Source organism: Megalobrama amblycephala, linkage group LG24, assembly GCF_018812025.1.
Source record: "Megalobrama amblycephala isolate DHTTF-2021 linkage group LG24, ASM1881202v1, whole genome shotgun sequence".
NCBI classification, from domain to species: Eukaryota; Metazoa; Chordata; class Actinopteri; order Cypriniformes; family Xenocyprididae; genus Megalobrama; species Megalobrama amblycephala.
This window is the reverse complement of record NC_063067.1, coordinates 3,689,636-3,714,977: the sequence shown is the minus strand read 5'-3', so window position 1 is coordinate 3,714,977 and position 25,342 is coordinate 3,689,636. Positions and strand designations below refer to the sequence as shown.

General features: G+C 33.8%; 1 protein-coding gene across 2 annotated transcripts; it reads left to right on the top strand.

The window, feature by feature from the left end:
• Positions 1–1,494: 1,494 nt before the first annotated feature.
• On the top strand, positions 1,495–23,458 carry pfkfb2a (6-phosphofructo-2-kinase/fructose-2,6-biphosphatase 2a). Of its 2 annotated transcripts, XM_048177926.1 has the most exons (16): positions 1,495–1,670; positions 1,768–1,908; positions 4,400–4,525; positions 5,203–5,299; positions 7,238–7,304; positions 8,054–8,128; positions 9,192–9,248; positions 10,439–10,563; positions 12,811–13,018; positions 14,331–14,477; positions 14,834–14,938; positions 15,659–15,788; positions 16,024–16,086; positions 16,997–17,061; positions 18,679–18,870; positions 21,872–23,458. In XM_048177926.1, exons 2-16 carry the CDS (start codon positions 1,851–1,853, stop codon positions 21,914–21,916), a joined length of 1,560 nt encoding a protein of 519 aa, XP_048033883.1. In that variant the 5' UTR covers positions 1,495–1,670; positions 1,768–1,850; the 3' UTR covers positions 21,917–23,458. The 2 variants fall into 2 exon arrangements, with proteins under 2 accessions (XP_048033883.1, XP_048033884.1); XM_048177927.1 differs by lacking the exons at positions 1,495–1,670; positions 1,768–1,908 and having other exon boundaries at positions 4,400–4,533.
• The last annotated feature ends 1,884 nt before the right edge of the window (positions 23,459–25,342 follow it).

The following is a 25,342-nucleotide window of genomic DNA, read 5'->3' as shown; positions in this document are numbered from 1 at the left end:
GCTGAGGGATTTGCATTATAGGAAAGAGATGCAAATTTATGAGCTGCTGGCTTGGTTACTGAGATATATCTTCGTTACCGCTCTCCTCCTCAAATATGTATATACACAAATGAATGATTTTATCATTCACAGGAAAATTCTGAGCTATAAAAATGTCCCCGCTGCAAGCAGTGTCTATTGTTTTAAAAAGTAAATAATAGATAAAACAATGTGCACAAAGCTATTGCATAAATTGCATAAATAAAACAAGTAGGACATGACTGGATAATGTTAGAAAAGGTCACAGCATTTTCCATATTTGTGCTTAAGCATCATTTTTTTGGTAAGAAGCCAAAATAAGTCTATCTGAAATTAGTCTGTCTGAAATGTTCAGAGCAATCATAAGAATACTGATTTTAGTTCACATTCTGAATCAAAAATGATGAGGTTTCTGTCACAAAAAGTGCCCATTTCAGGCTTTAGTAGCAAAAGTGTGAGATTTTATGTAACTTTTATATATGCAATTACTGAATTAGTGTGAGGGACATCTGATTAATAGGAAAATGTTGATTTTATCACAAATACATTTTATAATAATATTCAGAGAGCTCCCATAGTGACCATAACTTAAAACAATGACCGATAATAATAGGGATTTGATACCTGAGATGGGAAAATATGTCATTCATGTTGTGGGGTGTTCAGAAAAGTTATACATTTTGGTAAAAAAAATCTAAAAATGTGTAAGTCCAAATCGTAGCGGTTATGGCTTTTATATTAATAAAAGTGACTTGATTTGACTTGACAATGTCTTTTATCATATTAGACTAAACAACATGATAGCCTACTCGTTATACAAGAAATATTATTCATAAAACCTGAGGTTTTCAATGTTTTAATTTCATAAAATAATCATTAACCGCTATATTTTAACACTTCACAGACGCCTCACACTTTCTGATTGATGTTAAGTGTATCCAATCAGATTAGCACAATAAACCCCGCCCCCAACGTCTTCCTCACAGTGATTGGTTCAGACCGTTGAGCGGCAAAATGTAGTTATTTATTATAATGTCTATGGTCACAAAGATGTTCTTCCTGCAGAGGGCGCTTTACGGCTCTCCGACCTGAATCCTCATACTGGAGACATTATAATTTAAATAATTATTATAAAAACATTAATTTCGTTTATTTATACCTGACATACAAATAAAAATTCGCACCATTCTCAACAACAAAATTATTTTTAAAAGCCTCATCTATATATCACGAAACGTTTTTTTATTTTTATTTTTTCCCCTAGAAGCGTTGTGGACATTTTTGTGCAGCTGAATAATGATATTGAAAAACATTAATATTACTGAATTGGAAAAAAACAAAACCAAAAAAAACAATTAAATGTTAAGATAAAACAGTTATTATTTAAATACAGCGTGCCTGGCCAATCACAGACAAGATCCGTGCCGCTAACCCCGCCCATTCTGTCACTCCGTCTTTGCTAATGGCCGTTCTAGCATTTCTACTTCTTCTATGGGTTGGATCTTGTGCCGTGAGCACCTCCAGACACAAACACTTCCTGAAACGCAGCGGTCACATCTAATCATCTCATTTCCAGAGCTCTTAAAGGAAAAACATTTTAACAGAGTTTGAATGGAAAATGCACTGTGCGTTTGAGTTCTCTCCGAAGCAGGGTGAGTAAATGCAGCTTCGGAGACTAATAAAGCCGCAGATTTGAAATGATGCCAGGCCGTTAATGATCTAATCTCGAGTCGTGTAATACCTGCGCAGGTGGACTGACCGCTAATGACCTCTGATGACCTGTGCTGCCCCTCACACCTCTCCTTCAAGATCGTCAGTCTGCATATAAAGTCATGGACAGTTCAAATGACAGCAAGAAGGCGGAGCCCAGAGTCAATGAGAAGAAATGCTGTGAGCTATTATTATTATTATTATTATTATTAGTGCTAATTTTAGTACCTTATGTCTTCATCAAGTGCTCAATGGTGGATCAACCTTTGTGGGGATTCAAACTGGTAACCTTTTGGTCACTACCCAATTAATAGATGTTATAATGAATGAAAACTTCACAAAAAATGAATCATAAATGCTTGTTAGAGTGTATTGAATGTGGTTATGAAAGTAAAAACAAAATATATATCCTTGTATAGTTTGTAAAGAGCCTTTGTTATAGTTGGCAGTGGTTGTGATGGCCGTCTGGGAACTTTGCACTTCAAGAATAGCCGTAGTTTAACTAAATGAGTCTGTCATTCAAACCCAAAGCAGAGAGTTGAGCTTTAACATGTTCGTTCAAGCTGAAAGAGAATCTGGAATTTGAGCTTTGGGTCCAGACAGTGTTTTTATGGAATGTAAAGCCCAGTTGGATGGCGTGTCGGGTCCTGTTTCTGCAGAGTAATATGTTGATGAATAGTCAAGAATAATCTTAAAGACTTGGTGCATGGCCAATAAGCATTGCAATCACCCTGAACGCCCTAGCAACGCCCTAGCGATCATACTGAACTCCTTAGTAACCCTATAGCAACACTATCATCATGATAGTGTGGCTTCGCTCACAATTTCTTCATAAAATTTAAATATATAATTGATTATTGTTAACTAAAACTATTAAAAATAGATTTTGCTCATTGAAATAAAGCTAAAATAAAATATTAGATGAAAAACTAAAACTGAAGTTAAACAAAAATTAAGTTGAAGTACTAAAATGACTAAGACTGAAATAAAAATTAAAGCTAAAAAACAATAAAATGAAAAGTGAAAATATATATATATAAAAAAAAAGCTCATTCAAAATGTTAATAAATAATACTATACTGTAAATAATACTAAAATTAACACTGATTTGCAGAAATATGCATGGTTGGGATGTAAAAAATGTTCTTCCTCAGTACTTTTATCTTGTTTTTCAGTACAAATATCTAAACATTCTTAAATCAAGATAGGTTTACTTGAGAAGCAAAATGACTTAAAATATTAGGTCTTATTTTATGAAAAATGCTTAAAAACTAAGTGAATTTATGCTTAAAACAAGATAAAAATATGCCAGTGGGGTCAGAATAATAAACTTAATTCAAAGGGAAAATGTAATTATTTTTTCTGATGCCATTGGCAGACATTTTTTCTTGTTTTAAGCCAAAAAAAAAACATAATTTTGAAACATTTTTATCAGAAAACAAGGCTTAAAGAGGACCTATTATGCCCCTTTTCACAATATGTAAAATAAGTCTCTGGTGTCTCCAGAATGTGTCTGTGAAGTTTCAGCTCAAAATCCCCCACAGATCATTTATTATAGCTTGTCAAATTTGCCCCATTTGGGTGTGAGCAAAAACACACTGTTTTTGTGTGTCCCTTTAAATGCAAATGAGCTGCTGCTCCCGCCCCCTTTCCAGAAGAGGGCGGAGCTTTAACAGCTCAACAACAACAAAGCTGGAGAATCTCACGCAGCCAAAATGAGGATTGTCAGTAACGGTGTTCAGCCTTACATTGTTCAAACCGGAGTCGACACTGATGGAGAGACTCAGGAAGAAGTTACAACTTTTAGAATGAAACTGGACGTTTCTGAATGGTTAGTGGATAAATTTATGTAGTTGCTGTGGAGTTGATTCAACTCATCCACTAGCATGTGCCGTCATGTTCATCTTTTGTGTTGAATTGACCCTCGTTTGTGAAGCAGTCCGGTGTAAAATGACGGCATCAACAACACTCTACTACAACAACTCTTCCTCTTCTCTAAAGCAGCACAACATGGCCACGCCCCCTTTGTTGAGTGTTCTTGGGGGCGGGGTTTATGTAAATTTTGGGGTTTGTGATGTCACCAACCCAGAAAGAAGTTCATTGTAGTCCCTACCAGCCGTTTGTTGTAGTCCTTAAACAGTGATTTCTTTAAAACAAAATATCTCCTTTGCATTGAACTTTGAGCGTCGTAACTTTGCAGATGTTGTTTATGATCAAACAGCAACATTACACACTAACTAAAGTTTAAAAAGTGAAATCACAATCAACCACCCCTTTAATATCTTAGGACATTTTGCTTCTCAAGTAAATGTATCATGATTTAAGAATGTTTCTAGAAACTAGAAAACAAGACAAAAATGCTGAGTTTTGCAGTGTTGCTGTTTCATTCTCAGGAACACGTAATGATCATTAAATACAAGAAGCCTCGAGCTACTCTGATGCATAATTGATAAGGCAATAATGTCAGTAACTTCAGCAGCATGAAAGCTTAGTGCCTTCAGTGCAGTGAAATCCTCATGAACGTCTCGCATGAGCACCATCATAATATAAGTGTTATGAGTATAAATATGGTGACCAGAACAGAACGTTCATCTGATGTCATCAAACTGATTTGTGCTACATTGAGAAGAAAATGGCTGGAAGTGAATCATGTGTTTGTTTTGTTTCATAGCATGGGCGTCGTACATGACCAACTCGCCCACCGTGATCGTATTGATCGGCCTTCCCGCCAGAGGAAAGACGTACATATCTAAGAAGCTGACGCGCTACCTCAACTGGATCGGGGTTCCTACGAAAGGTGAGAGTGTGAGTTTACGGAAAAGTGCTTGTTCAATTCCAACATACTTCTGCCAACGAAATATAATTATTCCTGGGAGTTGATAGACTAAAATGATTTCTTAAATTGAACCAGGATGCATTAAAAATCTGAATTCCAATTTTATTTTAAATCAGTTATTTTTCAGCTTTTTGAATTCATTATAATTATTACGGAATTCCAACTGTCAAGGGAAACTAATGGACAAAATATCAGGAAATTTTTAAATTGTTATTTTAAAAAATAATTTTTCAATCATCTTGAAATGACTCTTTATCCAGAAATAATGGCCTGCTGAAGAATTGTAGTAAAGTATTGAAAAATAGTTGTTCAAAAGATGTGGGATCCCTAATTTAACATTACTAACATTTTTACTGTATATATTAAATATTATACTAGCTTTAAAAGAACAGCAGAGTTCACACCAGAATTATAACAATAACTGCACAGAGAAACAATATCGCTGGAATTACTTTCAGAATGATTTTTTCCAGCGGATGAACTATAAAAACATTGACAGCCAATCAGAATCCATCCTGCTTCAAGAGCTTGAGCATTTAAAGTGACAGACAATATAAGTGCAGCGTGTGCATAAGCAGAATGAACGTTTCCAAAAAGACTTTTCCTGTGTGTTCGTAACAGTTGTGTGTTTCTGTCAGTTTTCAACCTGGGCGTTTATAGACGTGAGGCGGTACAGTCGTACAAGTCTTACGATTTCTTCCGTCACGACAATGAAGAGGCCATGAAAATCAGGAAGTAAGTATCCACACCGTTCTGTGTACAGGTTAAACACCAGCCGAACGTTAAACAAAGACCTCACACACAAGAGGATGTTTCTGCTGCAGAATCTCTCGCCTGAAGCAATTTCAGGAAGTGTTCAGGGGAGGAAGTTTTGAGTTGTACTACATCTAATATTCACATCAAACTTTGTTTGGGGACCTTTTAATGCCTTTTTCAAAGTCTTGTTTTTGGGCTCTACTAGAATAGTTTTTCATGCTTGAATGTTCAAAAAACACATTTTTCTTAGATTTAACAGTGAACATGTTTACATGCACATCAATACGCTGATAACTCATGAAAATCAGCTTATTGAAATAACTGGTTTAAATGCAAACCAGTAACCTGGTAATGCAATTAAACCATGTTTGCAAGACTTGATTAAATGGGTGGTTGATTATGATTTCACTTTTTTAACTTTAGTTAGTGTGTAATGTTGCTGTTTGAGCATAAACATCATCTGCAAAGTTACGACGCTCAAAGTTCAATGCAAAGGAGATATTTTCTTTTACAGAAATCACTTTTTAAGGACTACAACAAACAGCTGGTAGGGACTACAATGAACTTCTTCCCGGGTTGGTGACATCACTAACCCTAAAATTTACATAAACCCCGCCCCTGAGAACACACAACAAAGGGGGTGTGGCCATGTTGGGCTGCTTTAGAGAAGAGGAAGAGTTGTTGTAGTAGAGTGTTGTTGACATGCCGTCATTTTACACCGGACTGATTCACAAACGAGGGTCATTTCAACACAAAAGATGAACATGACGGCACATGCTAGTGGATGAGTTGAATCAACTCCACAGCAACTACATAAATTTATCCACTAACCATTCAGAAACGTCCAGTTTCATTCTAAAAGTTGTAACTTCTTCCTGAGTCTCTCCATCAGTGTCGACTCCGGTTTGAACAATGTAAGGCTGAACACCGTTACTGACAATCCTCATTTTGGCTGCGTGAGATTCTCCAGCTTTGTTTTTGTTGAGCTGTTAAAGCTCCGCCCTCTTCTGGAAAGGGGGCCGGGAGCAGCAGCTCATTTGCATTTAAAGGGACACACACAAAAATGACATGTTTTTGCTCACACTCAAATTTGACAAGCTATAATAAATGATCTGTGGGGTATTTTGAGCTGAAACTTCACAGACACATTCTGGGGACACCAGAGACTTATATTACATCTAGTGAAAAGGGGCATAATAGGTAATAAATCAGGTTATGTCCCTGACCAGTAGACAGTAACATCAAAACTTAACAATTCGTGTGTCTGACTCTGAGTATTCCACTTGTAATGTCAGTTGTGAAGCATTAAAAACAAAAGAGTGTTCAAACATGTCAGCGAGACTCTCGTGCAGTTAGTAGATACAGAGCAAAGAGTTGTGTTGACATTGTTCAGCGATTTGGAGAAGAGAAACCTTCAGAATAATGTCACAGAGTTAATTCATGAAGTTGTGTGAACGACACACAGCATCTGTGTAGAGCCGAGGGCATGCACACTTTGGTCAGAGCGGGAATAATGCGATCAAGGTGTTTACATGCTTGTTTATTGAGAGTAAAATCAGTGTACGCCACATAGTTTAATGCGATTATGCTTACTACGATTATGAGCTTAGTTTGATCGAAGGTGAAGTTTAATCACAATATTGCCAAAATCTCATTATGAGGGTGCATGTAAACTCATATATAGAGAATAACTCCTGCTGGAGGGACTTTGTAACTTTGCAGACGTTTTTCATGCTCAAACAGCAACATTACACACTAAAGAAAGATGAACCTGAAATAATAGGTCCTCTTTAAATGATTTGACAAAAAGTGGTTCCTCAGATGGTTGTGTGTGAATTGAGTCAGCATCATCTACTGATCCTGTTGAGTGTAATGTGATTATTGCAGTTCTGCTCTGATGATGTGTTTTCCTCTCAGACAGTGTGCCATCGTGGCTCTACAGGATGTGAAATCGTATCTGAATGAGGAGGGAGGGCAGATCGCTGTAAGTTCTGCTCTTTGGATTTCACATACTGGAACTATAATTTCTCCATCTCTGTTAGATCAAATATTATTCACATGTATTGTTATTTGTGTTGCATAAATATGGAGTAGTTTCACAGTATTAGTGGCATCAGATCAGTGCTTTTATTGCTAACTACAACTAAAAAACATTTTTGTTAATTGAAATTAAGCTGAAATAATATAAAATCTAAATATTAGATGAAAAACTTTTTCAAATGATTAATATATACTACAATAGTATATAAATAATACTAAAATATGACTGTGCCAGATGAGGATTAACATGATTAGATCATCATGCATTAGATCAAATGTCTTTATCTTTTCGTTTCACTTTTTAACTTGACTTTTCTTCTTCATTTTTACTCGCTCTCTTTTATTCAGATGGTGTTTTAGTGATTTTTAATGGTTGCATGAAGTTAAATTTCAAAGGCTTTGAAGCATGAATGCAGTTTGGATTAATTTGAGATGTTCTCTATTCTTCTGCTATCACGTTTTCATCAGAAATGCTTAATTAATATGTTTGCTGTCATTTTTTTTTTTTTTTTTTTACTATATTCTATATACCAGTCAAAAAAGAGCATATAAATCAATGTCATTACAATTAATAAAATAATTATTTTTGTTATTATCTAATGGCAGTTATATCATAAATGAATTACTATAATATTCTCATTATGATTGATGATTTATTTCTCATTCTGTGATGTGATCGCTTGTCTCTGGCAGGTTTTTGATGCCACAAACACAACCAGAGAGAGGAGGAACCTCATCCTGAGTTTTGCGCAGGGGAACTCGTATAAGGTCAGAGCGTCCGTGAATATGAAATATTAGCAGTTGTTTGTAATATCACAGTTGTCAGGTTACACTGGAGAGAAACAGAGCATGCAGAGATCAATAAAGCACCTCCTTCAGCTTAGTTTGGTCTTTATAGAAACCTGTAGAAACGCGGGTACAGTCTTTGATGTAGGGCTGGGTGATAAACAATATCATATAGAGATTGCGATCATATTTACGTCTTTAACAATGATAAGCTCTGGACATTTTTACTCAATATGGATTATCACACAGCAGAAATAAACGTGGCAACAGCCAGTCAGTGCATGTCGCTATGTGATTTCTGCGCACGCCTGTGTGAATGAACGACGCGGTTTCGTCTGATACACAAACTCGCACACATCATGTGACGCTTGTGGTGTTTCCAGAGCCTTCTCAATATGTGATGACATGAACTGCATCTCCTGAGACTTCACAAGCTTTTCTCTGTTTCATTTGAGAAAACTACTGTCAAATCCACAATGAAACTAGGACTGAAAGATCTTCACGACAAACCGTCAAAATAAAAGTCCGGTTTAACTTCAAGAAATTATGACAGAAATATATGACCACTGTATTCTAACATGTACTTCTCAAAGTAATAATAATGATATTATTTTTTATATCATCAAATCCACACTGAAACTAAAAGATCTTCACGACAAACCTTCAAAATAAAAGTTCTGTTTAACTTCAAGAAATTGTATACTAACATGTACTTCTCAAAGTAATAATAATAATATTATTATTTCAAAGAAATATTTTACAACCAAGATATTTTTCATCCATGTTTTACATTTATACAGTTCTATTGTGCAGGATCATATTTGATGATTCAAATAAAAATGCAGTGTTTTGTTGCAAATTAATTATTATATTTTCATTTTATTATATTTTAGAAGCTTGATTAAACTAAAGTTTATATCAATTTGATTTAATATAAACATTTCCTTCCCCATTAATGGTAAATAAATATTGTGCTAAATATCAATATTGTATCATATGTAACCCAGCCCTATTTTGATGTGGTTATTTTTGCTTTTGTTTCCAGGTGTTTTTTGTTGAGTCACTTTGTGACGACCCAGAAGTCATTGCTGCCAACATACTGGTGAGTGTCGATGCAGAAAATATTCATATGCTGCCATTAATACCTCATTAAAGGGTTAGTTCACCCAAAAATGAAAATAATGTCATTTATGACTCACCCTCATGTCGTTCCACACCCGTAAGACCTTCGTTCATCTTCGGAACACAAATTAAGATATTTTTGTTGAAATCCGATGGCTCAGTGAGGCCTCCATAGGGAGCAATGACATTTCCTCTCTCAAGATCCATTAATGTACTAAAAACATATTTAAATCAGTTCATGTGAGTACAGTGGTTCAATATTAATATTATAAAGCGATGAGAATATTTTTGGTGCGCCAAAAAAACAAAATAACGACTTATTTAGTGATGGCCGATTTCAAAACACTGCTTCAGGAAGCTTCAGGAATCAGTGTATCGAATCATGATTCAGATCGCGTGTCAAACTGCTGAAATCACGTGACTTTGGCACTCCGAACTGCTGATTCGACACGCTGATTCATAACGCTCAGAAGCTTCCTGAAGCAGTGTTTTGAAATCGGCCATCACTATATAAGTCGTTATTTTGTTTTTTTTGGCACTAAAAATATATTAAAAAATATATTAAAAATATTCTCATCGCTTTATAATATTAATATTGAGCCACTGTACTCACATGAACCGATTTAAATATGTTTTTAGTACATTAATGGATCTTGAGAGAGGAAATGTCATTGCTTCCTATGAAGGCCTCACGGAGCCATCGGATTTCAACTAAAATATCTTAATTTGTGTTCCGAAGATGAATGAAGGTCTTATGGGTGTGGAACGGCATGAGGGAGAGTAATAAATGACAGAATTTTAATTTTCGGGTGAACTAACCCTTTAATCTGCCTGTCACTGCTATCATAAGATATTGAGGGTAGATTAACATGTTTTTGTGAAGTTGAGTTGTCATTTTATTAAAATTTAGCAGCTTTTATAAGCTCATATTAATTGAAACTATATGGAAATATATTTACATTTAAAAAATATATTCATCACAAAGATTATTTCAAATGATTATTGATTACAAATGTTGAACAAATTAAAAGTGGCAACTAAAATATACACACATTCCACCATGTTTTCATGTAAACTATACATAAGCTATAATCTTGATGATAAAGTTGATAGTGTGTTTGAGTCAAACCATGGCATCGCTGTCATAACACATCATTAATTTGGGAACAGGATGTGAAGGTTTCCAGTCCTGATTATCCTGAGAGACACAGAGAGAGCGTGATGGAGGATTTCCTGAAGAGAATCGAGTGCTACAAAGTCACATATCAGCCGTTAGACCCAGATGAACATGACAAGTAAGATTACATTTTCATATTATTTTTCCTAAACATAATCTAGGAGCTGATTGATCTCTGAGGAGACTTTTCCTTTTTATTTTTTTCTTGTTTTTTGATTAAATTAAATTATTGCTTCTTTTTGTATTTTAAAATTTCAGGGAAACTATGTGGTGATATTAATTTTCAGCATTTCATCTGTGACGTGAACACTATGTCTTTTCTGTTGTTATGTCAGAAAGCCTCCAGCAGAGAGCAGTACAGTTTCAGTTCAGTTTGCTGAGTTTATTTTGTAAGCGTGTGGTTTTGCTTAATGATGATAATAATATATCATAAATGCCTGTAAATACCTTCTAGTAGATTAGATTATGTTAAAATGATGTGGCTATTTAAATATTAACCTTGAATCTCTGAAAAACCTACAAGGATAGTTTGGACACTCACAGGCATTTCTGTAATTCCTCAGCTGTAGCTTTTGGCTTCATCGTGGAATAATCTTGCTTGGGAAACTTCAGCCCATTGTAGTGTTTACAGACAGAGCCAAGGCCATTAGATCTGTCTTTGACTTCATACATGTTTATTATCTTTTATTCTCTACTGTAAAAGTGCTTAAAGGGATAGTTCACCCGAAAATTAAAATTCTGTAATCATACTCACTCTCATTTTTTCTGTTGAACACAAAAGAAGATATTTTGAAGAATATGTGTAAACAGACAGCTGATGGACCCCATTGACTGCCATAGTATGGAAAAAATTTTTTGGAAAATTAATTTTTGGGTGAACTGTCCCTTTAAATACAGCATCTTGAAAACTGTTCAAGTTTCAGTGATGAAATTTATTTATTTATTTATTTAATATATATTTCTATTTATTTTCCTCTCTTTTTTTCTGTATCAGTTTTCAATTTTAGTACTTTAACTTGAAATCATTTTATTTCAGTTAAATGCCAAGGCATCATTTCTAAATTTTGCATGTAAAATTTGGATTTTATTTTATTTCAGTTTTTTTTAAGGCGAGACACCCCAGGTGAATAGGGTAAAAAAAATTAACCAATAGATATCACCATACTACCCCAGGTGATTGATTACATTAAAAATTGCAAACATTTTTTGTATTACAAGTTTTCTAAAATGTAATGTTTAAATATGCAAATGAGGCATTATCTAATTAAATATGCGCTAATTTGCATATACTTCTAGAACAAAAATCTGAATATTGGATGACGTCAGGTTCACAGTTCTCGTTTAATTTTTTTTGGACATATTAAATTCAGAGGTTTATACAGAGGGAATCTTTATCACTCCATAAATCAGAAAATACTATCAACAGCCAGAAAAAAATATTTTCACAATTTTTTTAGGAATAAAATGTTGTATAAAATCAGGCAAATTATATATCAATAAATCCCTCTATAAAAACCTTCAGAATATAGATAGGAATAAGCTGTAAAGTTTGATGTATGTAAGTTCTGCTGAAGTGGAGATTTCTGACTCAGAACAGAAAAAACTCATTTTGAGAAAACGGCCTTTAAAAATATTTACTGTAAGTGAAATCTATAGATGCAAATAAAGTGCTATAAAATATACACTTAAAAGTGTATTTTGGATGTTTTCTTTCCACCAGTCTAAAAAAACACTTTATAAAAAACCAAAAAGTGCAAAATCTCAAAATTGACAGGTGCCTGAAAAAACTGTGTTTTTGCCTGTAGTGTCTCCCCTTAATTATCAAAAGTTGTTTAGTTAACAATAGCATTTTTGCCAGCAAATTTACAGATAGCTCTGTATTCATATAATTTAATTTAAAGGCCTGTTCGCACCAAGAACGATAACTATATTGGCGTCCACAACAATGCACGACATCGTTCTGTTTATGATAACCGCGCTGTAGTTTTGTCCTCTGTCACTTTAAATGCTCGAGCTCTTTAAAGCAGGATGGATTCTGATTGGCTGTCAGTGTTTTTATTGTTCATCAGCTGCATTTATAGCAGAAGCTAATATTAATGATGTACAAATGAATAAATCAATAGTATAATCTGCTATAACAACACCTAGATCCAGATTGCTCATAATCATGAACAGGCTACTTCATAAACAACAAGAATGGATTATTGTAGGTAATTAAGAACATCTGAATCTTAATCTTAAGATTATATAGCATGTTCAAATTGTTGTGTCACTAAATCATTAGGCCACAAACACATGTTTAACAGTGTGTTTAGTGCTGTTTGGGTAGCCATTTCATGTGGTGATCTTTTTCGGCCCGTTTCAGAGACCTGTCCTTCATCCAGGTGATTAATGTGGGTCAGCGTTTCCTGGTGAACCGTGTTCAGGATTATATCCAGAGTAAGATCGTCTACTACCTCATGAATATTCACGTTCAGAAACACTCCATCTACCTCTGCCGCCACGGCGAGAGCCAGCACAACGTCCAGGGCTGCATCGGCGGGGACTCGGAGCTCTCCACCAGAGGAAAAGAGGTATTCCTTCCTTTCACTTCATGGATGAGTAGAATACGGATCCTTAAAAGAATGTTTGTTTTGTTATGCATCAAAACTGAGAGTTATTTACAATGTGTGCATTTGGTAATTAAAAAGCCTTAAAATGAAAATATACCAATTTGGGGACTGAAAAACTGGAGTTGTGACACAGTTAATGTGATTATTAAACTTCAAAAGACGATGATTGAAATAAATAAATGTGAGTGCTGCACATTCAAAGTAAAAAATACACATAAATCTTTTATAATAAAAAAATAAGAATTGTTAATTTTGATGACTTTAATGAACTACTCTTGATGAATTATGACAATGTTTACTTTATGGATTTCATATTGTAATATGTTGTAGAAGATTGTAAGGGCTTGTTTATAATTAAAAGTACCATATTATGCATAAAATCTTTTTATTCTGGATATTATTGGTATTTTGGTTTCATAATAAACTGTATCTAGCATTTAATTCAATGTAAATTATTGTGGCCGCCTCGTCACAGTAAAGAAAGACTAGATCATTATTCATTATACAGATTTTACAAGTTTTGGCACAATAATCTATTTATTGCATTTCTCTAAACACATTATTACTGTATCAGCAAAATCCAATATCAGTCGACTTCTAATTGGTATGTAGTGATATTTTGGGACACAAACCAGTTTTAGTACATACTGTATGTACATACTGAATAAAACACGTCTTAAGTATTTTAAATTCGGCATGAAACGGAAGTTGCGATAGTCTTTTCTTCTCTATTGTGATGTATGGAGTGGAAAGGCTTTGCAAACAAGAACAAATGTAGGGCTTGATTTTGTCCTTGTGGAATTGATTAGACGGTTGTGGTTTGCTATTGGTGGATCTCATATGAGTGACAGATTGCCCCGCCCTCACGCCAGTAAACACATCATCAGAGAAGAGATGCAAGAGGGAGGGGAGGTTATTTTGATTAAATGGGATCTATTACGCCCTTTTACAAAGTCTTGATGTTGTTTTTGTGCTCTACTAGAACAGGTTTTCCTGCTTGAATTGATTATTTTCCTCATATTCTCCATTGTTGCAGCTCCTCTCTTCCCAGTCTGTCAGTAACGCTCGTTTAGTTCCTGTTTCTATGAAGCCCCTCCTTCTGAAAAGTGCTCTGATTGGTCAGCTGGACCAGTGTGTTGTGATTGGTCAAGCACTTCGAGTGTGTTTGGGAAATGTCCCGCCCCTTACCCAAGCATTCTCTGGTTCAGTCCTTTACTACAAACAGGTGAGAAATGTTTGGAGGCTTGTTAACATCTTTCCCACTCTGTGTCAGTTTTCCAAAGCCTTGCGTGGATTCCTGGAAACCCAGAAGATCCCAGACCTGAAGGTGTGGACCAGTCAGCTCAGACGCACCATCCAGACGGCGGAGGAGTTGGGCGTCCCGTACGAGCAGTGGAAAATACTCAACGAGATTGACGCTGTGAGTTTTTATTAGAGAAGCAGCGCTTCCTGTTTTCATATGAACACTGGGCTGTTCTTCAGCATTATTTACTGTAATAAAACACAGGTGTTTTCTGTTAACACGCAATTAGTCCATTTGAGTCAGATGTTTAATGGTGGTGGATCATATTTAACTAGTTTACCACACCAAAACTAATCGAGCTGTATAATCCTGTGCCATGAGTGCAATAGAAGTGTGTGCTTCCAGATCAGTGTAACCCATATGTTTTTAATTCCAGTAGAGAAAACAAAGTCACCTTATTGCAAAACATCTGAGTTGATGATGGAGAAATGTTTGTTAACTGGTGTTTTTAATGTGCGTTTGTTCTGTATCAGGGCATTTGTGAGGAAATGACATATGAAAAGATTAAGGAAACGTACCCGGATGAATATTCCCTCAGAGACCAGGACAAGTACCATTACAGATACCCTGGAGGAGAGGTACGACACCGTAAAACATCATTTTTGAAGTTGTACATAAAACCCTCACAGATTATTGGAGTCTCTTCACATCAAAATTTCATGTTCAATTCAGTTACTTGTCATTTTTTGTAATTTTTCTAGCATTTTCTGAGTGAAGATTGATTTTTTTCATTATGACTTCAATTTTTGCTAATGAATTTACATAATTTTTCATGATTTCCTGTTGTTTTTTTTAGATTATTTTTTTTAAAGATTCGCTTATCTATGTAAATATATTGTAAAATGTAATTTATTCCTGTGATCAAAGCTGAATTTTCAGCATCATTACTCCAGTCTTCAGTGTCACATGATCCTTCAGAAATCATTCTGATATGATGATTTGATACTCAAGAAGCATTTCTGATTATTATCAGTTTTTGTGGAAACTTATATTTTTTTTTTTCAGGATTCTTTGCTAAATAGAAAGTTCAAAAGAACAGCATTTATTTGAAATAGACATTATTTGTAACATTATAAATATCTTTACTGTCACTTTTGATCAATTTAATGCATTCTTGCTGAATAAAAGTTCTAATTTCTTCAAATAAAATATATTACTGACCCCAAACATTGTGAACAAACTCTAAAAGAAGTGATACTGAACTTACAGTGTGCAGTTTTTTTAATATTAAAATACTTCTGTCTCCGTTTAATGTCAACAATACATAAGCCATTCATGTCCCTTTTCTCTTGCCGTAGTCGTATCAGGACCTGGTGCAGCGGTTGGAGCCGGTTATCATGGAGCTGGAGAGGCAAGGCAATGTGCTGGTCATCTGCCACCAGGCCGTCATGCGCTGCCTCCTCGCCTACTTCCTGGACAAGAGCGCTGGTGCGTCACAAACACACACTCGAATCATACCAGGGCTCTTGTGACTGACTGATGACCATAATCAGATAATGAGAAACACGAGGATGTCTGTTTCTGACTGCTGGTGTTCGAGTAATAAGCATCCAAAGAAGTGATTTTTCCTGAGCGAAACCCTTCCATTCACGACCACATTGACTCAATTATGTGTTTATAATCAGCAGATCTTCTCATATTGAAATGTGCTCATGTTGTACAGATGATTTGCCGTATCTGAAGTGTCCCCTCCATGCGGTCCTGAAGCTGACCCCAGTGGCTTATGGTATGTTTTGATTTACATTCTCATACACCTAAAAAAATTATCTGTCTGTCTGTCTGATATGGTTTTGTACATTTCACATTTTATTTTTTAAATTTTAGTATATTAACATTTTAAATATTTGATCTAAATCACTTCCATATTAAAATAACTATCTAAAAAATTAATAGTTAATTTTAAATAAATTAAATAAGAAATAAGAATTAAAAATTATTAAAAAATATGTATGAATATGTATGTGTATATATACATGTTTATGTATATTTAAAATGTAAATAATATACATATACATACATATATTAATAAATAAATACATTTCATTTTTTATTTACATTTTAAATATTTGATCTAAATTTTCCATACTAAAATGACTATTAATAAATTTGATAGTTAATGTTAATATTAAATAAAATAAGAAATAATAAGATGAAAAAAATAAGAAATAATAATTAAAAATTATTTTAAAAAAATAATATATATATACACACACACACACACACAGATGGATAAATAGATGGATAGATAGATGTTTTTTATTTAAATCAATACTTTTTACATTTTTAAAATTGTATTCAATTTTAAATATTTGATTTTAATTGTTTCATTATTAAAATATCGATTAATTCAATTTAAATCAATTAATTATTAATCATAACATTATTAGAAACTGCCATAGTTTTATGATGTTTTTTAATATATATATATAATATATTTATAATATACTATATATTATATATTATAATATATATATGCCTGCCATATTTTTATATATATATATATATATATATATATATATATATATATTTATATAATTTTATTTTTATTATTTTATTTATTTTATTTATTTTTTTAATGAGATTTAAATACTGTAGCAAAATTCTCATATTTTTCAATGTGTTTTCCCCTGTTACAGGCTGTAAAGTTGACATGTTTGATCTGAAAGTGGAAGCTGTAAACACACACCGGGACAGACCGCTCGTAAGCAAATATATAACATTTACTTGATATTTTTGTTGTTTGCTAAAGCAGCATCACTGTTATTACTAACAACCGTTTATGCTGTTTCTCATCTTCAGGGAAATTAATTTTTTTTCTTGAACATTGTTTGGTTTTACCATCATTTCATCTAAGGTTTTTTGTGTGTTCACAATGATTCTGCATGTTTATTTTGTTTGATATTTTTGGAATAATATGCGATTATGATCATGCGGTCTCTGCAACACAAATACAGCTTCAGTAAATCAGCAGCTGAAAGAAGCCTCAAACAAGAATAACCTCTTGAACTCTTCATGTTCCTCTAACGGAAAACTAAAGGCTGACAGTCAGTGCGCTCATAAATCGTGGTGTGTTTTGCAGTGTAAGTCTGTAGGTGTGAGTTTGACACCCTCACAGTGAGGCTGAAAAACACTGACCACAGGTCTGCGGTCAGAGAGGCAATATAGCACTGAGATTCTCTCGGTATTTCTGGCTTGTTTTTGTTCTTTACTCGGTTGTGGATGAGATCAGCATGCCATTTCTTTCCATGTGATTATGGGCGGCAGAGTGCCTGCTGTTATTTGTCTGGGACAGACAACACAGGGAGTATCCCTGCCAGACTGAGCTTTAATTTAACCTCTGTATGTGCATCAACATGTTTAGTTTCCGCTCTGACTTTCTTTAAGGGCCCAAATCATGAAAAACTTTCAAACTAACAGAGTTTGATGTAATATGTTGACACACTGTGACATTCTCCAATCCACCCTGAAGATTTATAGGTGAAAATCATACTGTCTGGATATGAGCATTTTTATTAATTAATTAATTAATTAATTAATTAATTAATTCAAATCAATACATTTCACATTTTATTTTTGAAATTTCAGTTTTTACTTTGATCTACGTTATTTTAATATAGAAATGATTACTTGGTTATTACTATTAATTAAATTAATTAATCATTTAAAATGTAAAAAATATATTGATTTAAATATATAAACACACACACACACACACACACACATATATATATATATATATATATATATATATATATATATATATATATATATATATATATATGTGTGTATTTACGTTTTTATTTTAAAAAAATTATTACATTTTAAATGTTTGATTTAAGTTGTTTCATTATTAAAATAACTATTAATAAAATGTAAATTCAATAATAAAACTTGGCCTATTTTTTTTATATATATATATATATATATATATATATATATATATATATATATATATATATATATATATATATATATATATATATATAAATATATATTTATTTTAAATAAGATTTAAGTACTGTAGCAATTTATTTTGCTAATTTACTATTTATTTTATTAATTAATTTGTTTTATTTATTTATTTAAAATGTTCATAAATTAAATTCAATACGTAGATACTTCCACACTGTATACTTATAGTTGTACTTCACAAATGTATTCAAATCTGAATAGTACTGAAAATTAGCTTTTTCTTCGACTAAAATATAATTTCTTATTTTTTTCTTTTGATTTTTGATTGTAATATGTCCTAGACATGTCCTAGAATATGTCCGAGGACATCATCCTCATATGTGATCCCTACTTTGTGTTTTATCAGATAAGCACAAGACAAGAATTGCCGCCCACTCTGCTGAGGAGAAACAGCTTTACGCCACTGTCTAGTCAGGATCAAGTCAAGCGGCCCCGCCTCTTCAGCGTCGGCAGCCCGCCCCGGATAGCAACCGTTCCAGTCTTATCTACCAAACGATTCCCTGAGGCACAGGAGAACGAGGAACTGAATGAGAGCCGGGTTAGTTTTGGCCGTGTGAGTGTGTGTGTGTGTACAGGCTTGGCCAAATGTCCTCACTTGCATAGTGAAATATTATGACAACTGAATAGGGAGGACATTTCCTGTGTTCTCATAAAACCAAATGGCTTAAAAAAAACTTACCAAAGTACCTTTCAAGGAAAGTCTGTTCACTCGACGGCCATATTTGCAACGCCTCCAGGCAGCTATTTCGGGGATCCAAGACCAAGTCCTATCTATTTGAATGGGGGAATCCTGAAATCTCAAACTGCTTGGTGAACTCACAATTAAATAACATACTTCAAATCAGCAACAAAATCTGACTTGATCTGTCCCATAAGTGTTGTTTCTTATGCTCAAATAGCGATGCTCAGGCTAGACGAGCCAATGCGCATGTGCAGTCCTAAGTGCGAGTCTCAGGTTTCTATGGGAACCGGAGCTTCTAACGGCAGCTGCAGTGACGAAATGACTTTAACAATCAGTGATTGGCTCTTTTACTTATTGTACCATATTGTACGTTGCAGTTTCTCCCATTCATAAGTAATAGGAGTGAACCATCTTTCTATATCTATAGTCTTTGAACATATTAAACAGTGTGTATATATATATATATATATATATATATATATATATATCAGGGATGCAAACAGGTAAGGTGGAAAAAAGTTATTTGCTTTACATGCTCATACTTTAAGGGATTTTTTCATATATTTTTATTACCCTCTATGTCCAAAACTATTTTTTCACGAAAAAAAATAACATACTGTTGCAACATTTTTCCAAAATAAACATTTGGTTAAAATCTTATGTTATAAAAGACGAAGTGCTATGCATGATATTTAAAGGTGCCGAAGAACATGTTTTTAAAAGATGTAATATAAGTCTAAGGTGTCCCCTGAATGTGTCTGTGAAGTTTCAGCTAAAAATACCCCATAGATTTTTTTTTATTAATTTTTTGAATCATTATAAATGCGTCGATTCAGGCTGCGGCCCCTTTAATTCTCGTGCTCCACGCCATAAGAGCTCGCGCTTGCCTTAAACAACATAAACAAAGTTCACACATCTAATATAACCCTGAAAATGGATCTTTACAAAGTGTTCGTCATGCAGCATGTCTAATCGCGTAATTATAGTATTTATTTGGATGTTTACATTTGATTCTGAATGAGTTTGATGCTGTGCTCCGTGGCTAAAGCTAACATTACACACTGTTGGAGAGATTTATAAAGAATGAAGTTGTGTTTATGAATTATACAGACTGCAAGTGTTTAAAATTGAAAATAGCGACGGCTCTCTTGTCTCCGTGAATACAGTAAGAAACGATGGTAACTTTAACCACATTTAACAGTACATTAGCAACATGCTAACGAAACATTTAGAAAGACAATTTACAAATATCACTAAAAATATCATGATATCATGGATCATGTCAGTTATTATTGCTCCATCTGCCATTTTTCGCTGTTGTTCTTGCTTACCTAGTCTGATGATTCAGCTGTGCACATCCAGACGTCCTGCGCTTGTGTAATGCCTCAATCATGAGCTGGCATATGCAAATATTGGGGGCGTACATATTAATGATCCCGACTGTTACGTAACAGTCGGTGTTATGTTGAGATTCGCCTGTTCTTTGGAGGTCTTTTAAACAAATGAGATTTACATAAAACAGAAAGCAATGGTGTTTGAGACTCACTGTATGTCATTTCCATGTACTGAACTCTTGTTATTCAACTATGCCAAGATAAATTCAATTTTTGAATCTAGGGCACCTTTAAGACAATATTGGCTAATTAGACGACAATACTGTATGCCAAATCTCAGACCACAAATACATAAAATATTACCCATTAGACATAATTTTTTAAAGTAAAGAGTGAAGGAAACACTGTACAATACTTACTGAAACAACCAGTTCTTTATTTACCCTTGAAAGTACCCTTGTAAGACCCCCACAACAGGTTTTATAGGATTTCAGGTACACTTCACAGTCAGTATGGCATGATCTATTACTCATTATCATCAGTCTCAATACGATTGGTTTAGATTTAAGAAAAACATCTGTTCCTCTGTCCCACATAAATTTAGATTAGAACAACTGAATGACAAGATCATCAAAAAATGTCTCCCAGGGTTAATAGTTCAGATTACTCAATAGGTTGAAACAATTCCTCAAAGACTATTTTTTTATCCTGAGAAGGATGCTGTCTAGCCAGCACAACACTCAGTCCTAGTGACTATTTCTCTATTTCAGAGTTAGATTATTATTAGGCCTGTAGAAGAAAAGAAACGTTAGTTCATTATTAATTAGTTCAAAAATTCCATCACACTATGCAAATCCCATAGGTGACTTATTTTAATCTCAAAAAGGTGAGTTCTCACTGAAAGGTGTCTCTGATATATAATATTGTAAAATGTAATTTATTTCTGTGATCAAAGCTGAATTTTCAGCATCATTATTCAGTCTTCACTGTCACATGATCTTTCAGAAATCATTGTGATATGCTGATTTGCTGCTCAAGAAACATTTATTATTATTATCAATGTTGAAAACAGTTGTGCTGCTTCATATTTATGTGAAAACTGTGATACACCACTATTCAACAACAGTAAGATTTACTACTTTTATTCAGCAAAGTTATTAAATTGATCAAAAGTGACAGTAAAGACATTTTATAATGTTACAAAAGATTTCTATTTCAAATAAAATCTGTTCTTTTAACATTTCTATTCATCAAAGAATCCTGAAAAATAAAATATCACCGTTTACTGTTTTGTGGAAAAGGTTGTCTCTCTCGAAGCCTGTTGATCTGCCTACTGTCAAATTGTAGGCAACAAAATATGCTCTCTGTATATTATTTTTATTTTTTCCATAATTACAAATTGGTAGGAAATATTTGTTTTTTATAATATGTATTTTAGCTACATGCTAATGTCAGAATCAAACACAGGTGGCGTTGTTTATGTGGTGACGCAAACAAAGTAACCTGTGTGTTCTGTCTTATAGGAAATGCTCAACTGCTTCAGACCGGCCGACTCCATCCAAGAGTGAGAACACAAACAAGCCACAAGTTGTGTGACACCCGTCACAAATTAAACGTGTTCAAAGGTTTTCTCCAGACATGATTCAACTCCAGACGCCCGCTCAAAATCAGCAGCATGAACACTGCTTTATGTAACACACACGAGCGAACGCCGTTTAATAGCGGCAGCTTCATCCGTTCTTCTCAAGCTTCATCCGTACACAAGCGCTTGGAAGTACGGTAAAATCCCAACAGCTACAATTAGAAGTTATTGATTGAAATAATTAATTAATGCAGAGATTCACTCCCACTGTTGAACAGATTGGCAACTTGTGGGGCCAATTAGAGCACAGTTCAACTGATTGAGTGGGCGTGTCTTGTGCCAGTTAAGCTGATTGGCCCTTCAGAATCTTTAAAGACACAAAGCACTTCCTGAAATGGATCTAGATGGGAACATTCAAGCACTCTTTTTGTTGTCGTAGCATATATTTTGCGCCGTCGTCTTCTTAATAATGCCTTAGTTTTGTGTCTGATTGAATCAGGCCAAATTTGACTAAAGAATCGTGTAAATATTTGGCATACTTTTAGCTGTCTGTGATGTTCTTGCTGTCGTTATTTTCTCATATAGACTTTCTTATGGTTTTGATGTTGTGCAGAATGTTTTGTTGAATATAATGAATGTGAAATTGAATGTTTTATTGAATATAGTTAATGTGAAATTTACGTTCCGCCGGTTTTTCTCTCATCAAACTTTATATAAGTTTTATAAAGGCACATCAGGGTAGTTATTTTAATAGAAAAGCAGGTTGTTTAACTTGCTATAAATAATTGATATGCAAGGAAAACTTCATTCAGTTCTTTCATACACACAGAACTGGTAAATATAATTATCTTGAGTTTTTAGTTTTTCAAATGGATCTGTAAGATCTACTGAGAATATGGCAAGCCATACTGTTATATTAGTTTTTATGTTTAATGTTATTTAGATTTATCATTTGTTATGAAAAGATATTTATACACGCTGATATTTTGCCTCATATCTGGAAGGATGTTCTTAAAGTGTATTGTAAAATATCATATAATTTAATTTGAGTTTATGTGGTCTAATTTTAGGATGCATGAAGTATGTTCTTAATATGTGTTGAATGTTCTGATGGCCTGTTAAGATCATGTTCCTATCAAGGGAAAGTGGCTGCATTGTAGTTGCTTCTTGCAGCTTATAAATTGTTATTGCAAATATAAATGTGTTGGCATGATTGGATATTATCCGATTTGTAAGTGCCTTTGCTTCGCAACCAAAGTGTAACCAATCAAAGTCTAAACAACACAACAGATCTCTGAGTCAGACTGCAGATTCTTAGACGCAAAAACACACATTTACCTCAGAGCTGAGTGTTTTATTTGAATGTAATAGTGTTACAGAAAATACGTTTTGGGCTCTGGTTTCATTGTGACATGATAGCATTACAATATCAATATCAGTGGTGACGAACTATGTAATGTCATGCTAATCTATTGATTAAAACTTTTGTCATAATACTTGTGTAATAAATCAGTCTGTGATGCAAATACTTTTTTTTTTTTGTCATTTAATATTTAGCATATATGAATACATATTAGGTCAATTTTGCTTTAAAGCAGCGCTAAAAAGACAATAGTGTCATTGTCCAGCTGAAATCAGTTCAGTGTTTATTCATTTTGGTTCAAATATTGTATAAAGTGAATCAATTATGCAGCCGTCAAGTGTTGGATATTATTCTAGGTTACTATGTGTGGAGGTTTTTGGTAAAACATCTAAAACCTCTGTTAGTAGAAAATTACTAGTCATCCAAATTTTTTATAATATATCAACTATGCTTTCTGTTAGTTTTGTGAATTGGTATGTTTCTAAAGGCCACAAAGAAATATAGAGCTAAACATCAGCGATATCTCCTAAGGGGAGCATTTACAGGGTGAAAAGCAACGGTCCTAGTACTGAGCCTTGTGGTACTCCATACTGAACTTGTGATTGATATGATGTCTCTTTATTTACTGAGATGAACTGTTGACTGTCAGATAAGTATGATTTGAACCATGCCAATGCAATTCCACTAATGCCAATGTAATTTGTTTTTCTTAATGATGCCAATCATCATTTTTCGGTCATTTAAATATATTAGCAATCAAAATGTGCAATATTTCGGTAATCATGCATGCATTATTTGGTTTACATGATTTGTTAAGTCAAGCCACCTTTATTTCTATAATGCTTTATACAATACATATCGTTTCAAAGCAGCTTTACAGTGATAAACAGGAAAATAATGATTCAATGATGGAAAAATAGTTACATTTTTGTTTCAAAGCAGCTCTAAAAAGACAATAGTGTATTTCCAGCTGAAATAGTTCAGTGTTGATTCATTTTGGTTAGTACTGTATAAATACAATTATTATTCTAGTTCTATGTGTGGAGGTTTTTGGTCAAACAATCAAAACCTCTGTTAGTAGAAATTACAGTCATCCAATTTTTTTATAATATTCAACTATGCTTTCCATTAGTTTTGTGAATTGATGTTTCTAAGGCCACAAAGAAATATAGGCTAAAATCAGCGAATCTCCAAAGGGAGCATTTACAGGCTGAAAAGCAACGGTCAGTATGAGCCTTGTGGACTCCAACTGAACTTGTAGTTATGTCTCTTTATTACTGAGATGAACTGTGACTTCAGATAAGTATGATTTGAAAGCAGCAATTCCACTAATGCCAACGTAATTTGTTTTTCTTAATGATGTCAATCATATTTTTCGGTCATTTAAATATATTGGCAATCAAAATGTGCAATATTTCAGTAATCATGCATGCATTATTTAGTTTACATGATTTGTCAAGTCAAGCCACCTTTATTTCTATAATGCTTTATACAATACATATCGTTTCAAAGCAGCTTTACAGTGATAAACAGGAAAATAATGATTCAATGATGGAAAAATAGTTACATTTTTGTTTCAAAGCAGCTCTAAAAAGACAATAGTGTCATTGTCCAGCTGAAATCAGTTCAGTGTTGATTCATTTTGGTTCAGAAACTGTATAAAGTGAATCAATTATTATTATAGGTTACTATGTGTGGAGGTTTTTGGTCAAACAATCAAAACCTCTGTTAGTAGGAAATTACTAGTCATCCAATTTTTTTATAATATATCAACTATGCTTTCCATTAGTTTTGTGAATTGGTATGTTTCTAAAGGCCACAAAGAAATATAGAGCTAAACATCAGCGATATCTCCAAAGGGTAGCATTTACAGGCTGAAAAGCAACGGTCCTAGTACTGAGCCTTGTGGTACTCCATACTGAACTTGTGATTGATATGATGTCTCTTTATTTACTGAGATGAACTGTTGACTGTCAGATAAGTATGATTTGAACCATGCCAATGCAATTCCACTAATGCCAACGTAATTTGTTTTTCTTAATGATGTCA

Excerpts from the sequence above, each read along its gene's own strand:
- pfkfb2a (XM_048177926.1), top strand. The coding sequence starts at position 1,851 with ATGGACAGTTCAAATGACAGCAAGAAGGCGGAGCCCAGAGTCAATGAG. Across the intron at positions 8,129-9,191 it reads CGCAGGGGAACTCGTATAAG|GTGTTTTTTGTTGAGTCACT; the intron begins GTCAGAGCGTCC and ends TTTTGTTTCCAG. Across the intron at positions 17,062-18,678 it reads CACACCGGGACAGACCGCTC|ATAAGCACAAGACAAGAATT; the intron begins GTAAGCAAATAT and ends GTGTTTTATCAG.